At 43.3% G+C, this 9364-nt stretch overlaps 1 protein-coding gene across 1 annotated transcript in view; it reads left to right on the forward strand.

Moving 5' to 3' along the window:
* Positions 1–8282, forward strand: part of LOC119171194 (uncharacterized) — a 74950-nt gene extending 66668 nt beyond the window's left edge. The window contains exons 4-5 of the mRNA XM_075888054.1: positions 6057–7283; positions 7553–8282. Coding sequence (XP_075744169.1) covers positions 6057–7283; positions 7553–7737 — 1412 coding nt within the window. The 3' untranslated portion in view covers positions 7738–8282. The remainder of the gene's footprint in view (positions 1–6056; positions 7284–7552) is intronic.
* Positions 8283–9364: the final 1082 nt, after the last annotated feature.

A 9364-nucleotide genomic window follows, 5' to 3' on the forward strand; every position in this document is an offset into this window, starting at 1 on the left:
CTTTCTGCGACCACAAGGAGGCATTCCTGTTTCTACGGTGGACTTTAATCCATGATTCAAACGAACAGTTGATATTTAAGACTGCAGAGATGTGGTGTCACCTAACCAAGAAAAAACCAACCCATTACATTTCAATGGCTTTCTTGTTGCTGTGGCATCATCGGCAATGAACGGATCGTTTAAGCTGCCCGTTCAAACCATACAGAAGAACGTGATCTGTCAATACCTCTTTCAAACACAGATGCTTCTCGGAAGCTACACAGGCTCACTCGTCAATGTACCACATCAAAATAGAATGACCAATATTTCATGCATGCACGATTAGACTCCAATCATCCCAAATGAATTCTTATAATTGCATCAATAATAATAAGTAATAATAATAGTAATAAGTAATAATAATAAATAGGGTTCAGTGAGGTTATGAGGACAGATGAGGCCTATACAGTGCTACAGAATGGGCACGTCCTTTGCTATCGGGTCTTGGCAGACAGAAGAGAACTGTGAGTGGGGTTCATAATTCCCAAAACCCTAGCTGGCAACATAGAGGAATACTATAGCTATAATGAAAGGGTGGTCAGTATCGTAATTAAACTGAATAAAAGATACAAGATGAAGGTGGTACAGGCTTACGCGCCTACATCCAGCCATCATGACGCTTCAGTTGAAAGCTTCTATGAAGACGTGGAATCGGCAATGAAAACGGTAAAAACACAGTATACTATAGTGATGGGCGACTTTAATGCAAAGGTAGGGAAGAAGCAGGCTGGAGACCAGGCAGTAGGAGATTATGGCATCGGTACTAGAAACGCCAGAGATCTACTAGTAGAATATGCAGAACGCAATAATTTACGGATTTTGAATACCTTCTACCGAAAACGAGAAAACCGCAAGTGGACATGGAGCAGACCTAATGGCGAAAATAAGAACGAAATAGACTTTATAATGAGTGCACACCCAGGCATCGTGCAGGATGTGGAAGTGGTTTTCAAGGTACGATGCAGTGACCATAGAATAGTACAGTCTCGAATTCGCCTAGACTTGAAGAAACAACGACAGAAACTGATACGTAAGAAGCCAAACAATGAGCTAGCACTCAGAGGAAAATTACAGGAATTCAGAGTGTCGCTTCAGAACAGGTACTCGGCTCTTAGTGAGGAAACCAACCTTAGCGTAGAAACAATGAATGATAATCTAACGAGTATCATTACAGAGTGTGCAGTGGAAGTTGGAGGCAGGGTAGTTAGACAGGACACTGGCAAGCTTTCCCAGGAAACGAAAAATCTAATTAAGAAGCGTCGAATCATTGAAGTCTAAAGTACAACAGACAAAATAGAACTGGCAGAGCATTCAAAGTTGGTTAATAGGCGTAAGGTATGCGATGTGAGAAGGTATAACATGGAGAGAATTGAACACGCTCTGAAAAACGGAGGAAGCGTCAAAGCAGTGAAGAGGAAACTTGGGATAGACGAAAATCGGATGTATGCACTAAGGGACAAAAAAGGCAAAATAACTACCAATATGAATGGGACACTTGAAATAGCGGAGGAATTTTATAGAGATCTGTACAGTAGCCGGGATAACCACGACTTTAATACTATAAGAACTAGCAGTAACCCAGATGACACCCCACCAGTAAGAGCATGCAAAGAGGCAAAGCTGCTGGTGATAGTTTCACACATCTTGTTCCGATTATGTGACACTGTTCAATTAGTTGCATTATCATAAGAATTACGGGACGAAAAGAGACGAGAACACTCAAAAGTGCAGGAACACAAGAAGTAAAGTTCACATTTTGCAGCCTTTCATTGCTCTTTTCGTCTCGCAGTTTTCATATTATCCACTTCATAACTGCTCGCTTTGAAGAAAAGCTTTGGAGAGCATTGAAAGAGGCAGAGCTGCTGGTGAGGATCAGGTAACATCAGATCTACTGAAAGATGGAGAAAGGATTGTGTTAGAAAAACTAGCCGCCCTGTTTACGAGATGTCTCCTGACGGGAAGAGTGCCAGAATCTTGGAAGAGCACTAACATCATCTTAACACATAAGAAAGGAGATGACAAGGACGTGAAGAATTACAGGCCGATCAGCTTGCTCTCTGTAGTATACAAGCTATTTACAAAGTTAATTGATAACAGAATAAAGAAAACATTAGAATTCAATCAACCAAAGGAACAAGCAGGATTTCGAACAGGCTACTTAACAATCGACCACAATCATACTATATATCAGGTAATAGAGAAATGCCCAGAATATAACCAACCACTATACATAGCCTTCATAGATTACGAGAAGCGTTTGATTCAGTAGAAATATCAGCCGTCATGCAGACACTGCGGAATCAGGGCGTCGATGAAGTATATATAAACATCCTGGAAGAAATCTACAGGGGATCAACTGCTACGATAGTGCTTCATAAAGAAAGCAACAGAATACCAATCAAGAAGGGTGTAAGGCAGGGGGGCACAATCTCCCCAATGCTATTTACCGCGTGCTTACAGGAGGTTTTCAGAAGCCTAGAATGGGAACAGTTAGAGATAAGAGTTAATGAAGAGTACCTTAGTAACCTGTGCTTTGCCGATGACAGTGCATTGCTGAGTATCTCAGGGGACGAATCGCAACTCATGATTACGGAGTTAGACGAGGAGAGCAGAAAGGTGGGTCTTAAAATAATCTGCAGAAAACTAAAGTAATGTACAACAACCTCTTAAAAGAGAAGCGCTTCGAGATAGGTAATAGTGCACTTAAAGTTGCGAAGACTATGTCTACTTAGGGCAGGTAATAGCCGCGGAGCCAAACCACTAGATTGCAGTAACTAGAAGAATAAGAATGGGGTAGAGCACATTTGGCGAGCACTCTCAAATTATGGCAGGTAGATTGCCACTATCCCTCAAGAGAAAGGTATATAACAGCTGTATCTTGCCGGTACTTAGCTAAGGAGCAGAAACCTGGAGACTTACAAAGAGGGTTCAGCTTAAGTTGAGGACGACGCAGCGAGCAATGGAAAGAAAAATGGTAGGTGTGACCTTAAGAGACAAGAAGAGAGCAGAGTGGATTAGGGAACAAACGGGGATTAAGGATATCATAGCTGAAATCAAGAAGAGGAAATGGACATGGGCTGGGCATGTAGCGCGTAGACAGGATAACCGCTGGTCATTAAGGGTAACTGACTGGATTCCCAGAGAAGGCAAGCGGGTTAGGGGGAGACCGAAGGTTATGTTGGCAGATGAGATTAGGAAGTTTGCGGGTATAAATTGGCAGCAGCAAGCCAGGTCCGAGTTGAGTGGCGGAACATGGGAGAGGCCTTTGTCCTGCAGTGGACGCAGTCAGGCTGATGATAATGATGATGAATACATCAAGTTTTTGCCGATGTGAAGCTACCATTCTGTGTACATTAGGCTGGACGTCGTGTTCGCCTATGCGTATGCGTTTAGTATGCATTGGCTGACACCACCACAGGTGATCACTACGGCAACAAAAACAGTTTGACATGTCTTGTGGGAATATCCAAAATATTTTGCATAAGGACAATCTTTTGTGTGGCTTTGAAAAAGTTGGACGACCAACCTCTATCTGATGAAAGACTATTACGTCATTGTCCAAACCTGACAATGCAGAAGAAGGCTCTGAAAACACTATTAGGCTTCGTGTGACCTGCCGGCCTGTCAGAACGACTGTGTTTGTCTGTTTGTAAGCGCTTGTATTCGTACGGGTTGCTTGATTGAATTATTTACTTATCTCTCTCTTTTTCAACCCACTTTTTCAACCACATTACAGAGTAGCACACCAGATACTACCTTCTGGTTAACCTTCCTGCGGTACTCATCTGTTTATCGCTCTCTCTGTCTTCCCACCGAGTTCACTAGTTTTGCGCTCGGCGTACAGTGCAAATTGAAAAAATTTTTGTAAGGTTAGCTGGACAGCAATTCTCTGATTGTTGTATATGTGCACCACGAACAGATGAAAAAATATGTTCCTAGTACGTCCCTTGTGGATGTGTCTCTGTGAGTCACGCTGCAATCACACGTCACTGAGAACCCATCTCCTGGATAACCGCACCAAAAATCATTTTTAAAAGTCGTCGTTTCACAAACACATAAATGTTTCATGCTTTCCAGGCCACGACAATACACTTTTCAGGGTTCGCAATGCCAGTGTTTTGTTCGAGCAAAAATGTTAAGACATTGAAGTTCTTGTCAGTATTCCTTTAGGACAAATTTAAACTTGGAGCCAGAATGAACGACACAGCTTGGCAGCTTTGCTTGTTTTTATTAATGGATCTCTTTTTTGCCAGTGCGCCGCTTTATAAAACCGACGCTGACGTTATGGCTTTAGCTCCACCATCGCAGATATGCGCAGTCGATGAAGAAGTAGGAGGCATATAGGCAAAGTACACCCAGAGTCATGCACATGTTCTACTAGGGGCCCTACAAATTCATGTAATGGATCGCAAGGTCCAGCGCTAGAGGTTTTCCGAGTGTTTTTGCGCGGTGCCTTGTAGCAAAGGCAAATATTTAAAAAGAAATTGAACGAGGTTGATTCGTACTATACGCCATCATGCAAGTCAAGGTGGTCTTTAGCAGTTTTCAGAAAGTTTTTGATTCTTGATTCTTGATTCGTCATCGATTACAATCTTTCTGCTTTGTTTTTTCGATCCTTCTGCCCTATCTTACTCTCTGTTTTTTTTTCTACGTTACGGTTTACTTTCTAACCCAATTTTTCCATTCTTTTTCTTCTCTCCTCATATCCAACCTCTTCATTTTTGACTTCCATGTTCCAGCCCCTTGTTATACTTCTTGCGGGCCTGGGTAGCGTACCGGTTACCATGCTCGCCTTTAGCTTACGGGTAAGCGGGTTGAAATTCCATCTCGCCATTAGGCGTCCCCTAGAATTTCTATCGTTCACCATCTTTGTCTATCTCTTTTTTTTTCTCTCGCGGTACTCATTCTATCACTGATCAAAGTTATTTTGCGCCCAACGGACAAATTGGCGCACGTGTATAGGGGCGAAGAAGGAGATGAGGAAGATGGCAAACACGGCCCAAACCGGTTAATTATAACGTTAGTGTTTGCGAGCTCGGATGGTACGAATACCTCCGCTGCTAAATATAAGAGGTCAGGGCAGAACAGGCAGCAAAGTCACAGTAAAATCTGGTGAAGTGTCATTTACGCAACCACGTGTAAGCTCTTTTCGGGCGACTATGGCTAGACTGGCTACAAGGTACTCAACATGCCATAAGTCAGGATTTAGCAAAGTAGGGAAATCTCAATAGGCCAATACTTGTCGATTGACCGAGTGATAAGTACAGTGCAGGTCTTTGTGGCCCTAGGGGTTCTTTGTTGACGCTATGGCTCGTGGCGTTAGAGAACTATGGCTGACGACTTTGCAATAAATGGGTAGCTCTCGACTACTGACATGATACGTTATTCGCACTGTGTTGGAACTGGTTTTCATTTGCTACTCTGCCAAACTTATGTGATGCACCTTAACGTTCTTATCTGTCCGGCGTGAACCCTGCATAGGTTTATCCTGCGAATAAGTTACAAGGCCTGCTAAGACTAAGTGCTAAAATACTTGACTTCCGTGTGGACCACCAGAAAGAAAATTCCCACTCGATACTGTAGAGGAATAGCGGTTACAGAAGCAGCTACATTGGTGGCTGACAATTACACCATCAAAAGTGGCTGTTGTATTCTAATAACAGCTTCTGCTGCAAGCCTTGATGAATCATTCTGCTCTGTCGAAGCTGACGACCAATGCAGTTGCTTAACGCAGAGCAGTCAGTTTATGTAACGGAGATCAGTTGGGCATCGATAGCCACGTAGGGAACGTGCACACTAACGTTCAAAGCATCGAAGGAGTCCATCACGCTGCATGAACGGCCACCGCCATATAGGTTATGAGTAAGTGTTACTACACGTCTGTAACACACGTCTAGAAAAGGCAGCTTACAAATGCTAAGCATACGCCGAACAATTGTTGTATGATATAAATGTCTATGAAAGACGTGCGACAGGCATTATATTGTAACCAAAATTTCGCATTGTTTTTCTCGCAGGTGCCGGATCAGGAATTGTGTCTGTTGCATCAACCATGATAATGTTGATGTACTTCGACAAGTACCGAGGCTTCGCCACTGGTATACGCTACACCGGATACTCGCTTTCATCTCTGCTGTACGCGCCAGTTCTAGCCCTCCTCGACGAAACTTTTTCATTTCGACAGATGATGTTGTTATTCGGAGCCATCAGCCTGCACCTGACACCACTCGTCCTCAGCCTAAAGGAACCTCCGTGGGAACAAAAGTCACAGCAACCGAAGATACCAGTTGCAAGAGCGAAAGAAAATTCTGCTGGCTTAAATTGCCACTCGGTACGACCAGATCAACCAAAAGAGAAACAGAGCCAAGGCAAAACTATTAGGGAAACCTTTACTGTCAACAGGCATAAAAAAAATTTTAAGGTTAATGACTCCTCCGACAATATGGGTGAATCCGGCTCGGAAGCAGTGCACTATCAGCGGAGAGCAAATGACTCTATTGTTCCCAATTGTATCATGACTACACAAACGTCAAAGAGTTGTGCGCACAGTATGAACGCGATGGATCATCTATGTGGACGCGAACGTTCAAAAACAGCGCTGAGTGGTATGAATGGCGGCTTCCGGGCTGCTAGAATCTCAATTGGAGATACTGAAGTCGACACAGCCCTTCAACAATATAGAGCAAGATTTGCGCTCGCTCTTTCGCGAAGCTCTGTCTGCGCGACGGATGGCAATCCTGCTGCAAGCAGTTCCGAAAGTTCTGCGGGGCGAACAGCCTCCCATCTCAGCCTCTTTCTGAAGCCGACTTTCTGGGCATTGATTCTGGGTGGTGTTCTAGCGGATTACACCGACTGCGCTTTCATGGCGACCATTGTGGATTCTGCGCTGGACCGTGGCGCGACAAGGTACCAAGCAGACCTATCCATAGCTTGTTCAGCACCATCGCAGCTTTTGGGACGTGCCGTGCTTCCGTTGATTGCCGACATAGCTTTGACAAACCGTGCGTCTTTGGCGTGTGTCTGCTACTTTCTTTTCGGTGCCTGTGTTGCTACGCTGGCTACGACTACGAGCTTTGTAACGTACGCGCCCTGTATGGCTCTGGCGTCACTCTTTATGGGATGCTTGACTACAATGAAGCACGTGGTGGCAGCCGATTTCTTTGGTGTTGATGTAGTGCCTGTAGCGTGGGCTACAACCGGCGTCGTACTTCTGCCCATGCTTCTAGGCAACCCTTCTATCCTAGGTGAGCCTGCTGTTTCTATCTTTGAATAGTAATATTTCATTTTTATAAAGTAATCATTGCCTAAAACGCATAATCATCTAAATAACTCAGTGCTTAGGCACTCGGTGTTGTTTGTTATTTTGTGAGTGTTGCTTTATATGGCTCTAGTAAGCGTTATAAAAAGCTCGATGCGAGATATTACTGCACCTCTTCCATTTTAGATACAGTTTTACATCCACAGCCTTCCTCGTTACAGCAATGACGTTTTTTAAATATGACTTCTCTTACAGGTTTCTTCAGAGACAAACAAGGAGCCTACAACAACTTCTACTATGTCCTCGGCTCATTTCATTTGTTAACGGGGTCAATATTTATTATTCTGCTATATTCAACTTCGAAGAGACAGAAAAAATGGACTCTCAAGGCGAGTAAAACGGAAGCCAATGGATTTGGCACCATTGATCATAAGCCGTAGAAAAACACAACATCACATGACGACAAATATAGCAGAAACAGCGCTATTCCTTTCTCAATTCTGGCAGAACCCAGGTAGCCACTTAAAATCTAAGATGGGAGAAGGCGTTCTTCAAAATGGGCCTTCAAGACACAAGCGTCGTCACGAGAGCGTGAATTAAAGCCACGTTTGGTAAGTAAGGTTTGTAACAGTAAGTAAGATTGAAACGTGGCACACGTTTCAACCTTGAAGTTTTGCGCGTGACTTCCTATTTGTTGCAATCGCATTTATTTCTTCGCCTTTGTGGCAAAGATGTGACTTCTTTGCATTTTCATTTATAAAGATACGTATACATATACGGTGAGTGAGGCCGATACCGACACCGACAGCAAAAATGAGTTGAAGCGTCCTAATAATTGATATCGCAGTAAAAGATTGCAGGTATAACGTGGCGACAAAGAGCACAAGACCGAGTTGATTGGCAGAGCATGAGAGCCCTTTGTCCTGCAGAAGGCTTAGCCAGGCTGGTGGTTATCATGATGATGATGAAGATAATGATGCTTCTGCTGCTACTGCTGCTGCTGCTGCTGCTGCTGCTGCTGATGATGATGATGATGATGTTGATGATGATGTATATGTGGAGCTGTTCTTGTTTACATAACTCAAGACTTCACACGAAGAAACAGACTTGATTAATTTTGTTATGAAAATCAAGGCAGTGAATAAAAGCAGTGTAATAATTAGTTTGGTCATTCAACGTTTTCTGCACATTTAGATCTACCTGTGTATTGGGAATTCTGGTCATTGTTTCCACACTACGCTTTGACTTTTACACCATACTGGTTGATTTTATAGTTGTAAATGTACCACATTCAATTTCCCAGCACGCATTCCGCTCAGCCCTACAGCCTGCGCCAGCTTAATCAGCCTATCAAAACGCTACTGTTGACAAAACATCGAGAAACGGCGAGGCCTCCTGAATCATAATTGAGAGAGGCTGAAAATGTTATACCATTCAAGTTGCAGTGATATGTTAACGACGTGCACACAAACAGTACCAACATTCCCAAAATGCAGTGTCTTATGTTAGAAATACGGTGAAGGAATGAGAAGCGTATCTCCTCGATCATACTTCAGCGTGCTAAAAACATGTTAACCACTTGCACACGTTACGGTCAAATTTCAGGTAGTGGCACTATACAAAAATACTGCTAATATACGGATAGCCACTGCTCGGCTGCTGGCACGCAGTACACCTGTGTTGTGTGGTGTTGATATACGTAATTTTTGCATAGTTTACTGCTAAATAAATAGTTTGTCGAATCTGTTGCACAAAAAAAGATGTTTTATCTTGCGCTGCATCAGCCCCTAAAGTCATGTCGTGAGAACAATAGAGTTTACTAAAATTGACTAGAGGGGACTCTGGAGCTGCGAACGTTCAGCTACCATGGGAATAATTGGTAATACACACATTTACCTAGTCTTCGTGCTTGCGGGTGGTGAATAGTACTTGCGGCTTTGGTTTTTGCTGTGTTTCGGTTTTGTTTTGAAAGAAACATTCAACTCTTTTGAACTTCGTGACCCGATTTGGAAAGGTAAGTCTAAAAAAATAAGGTGGTGAAGTACCACCGCTGAACATTTGCTGATT

The sequence above is a fragment of the Rhipicephalus microplus genome, chromosome 3 (assembly GCF_043290135.1).
Source record: "Rhipicephalus microplus isolate Deutch F79 chromosome 3, USDA_Rmic, whole genome shotgun sequence".
Classification (NCBI taxonomy): Eukaryota; Metazoa; Arthropoda; class Arachnida; order Ixodida; family Ixodidae; genus Rhipicephalus; species Rhipicephalus microplus.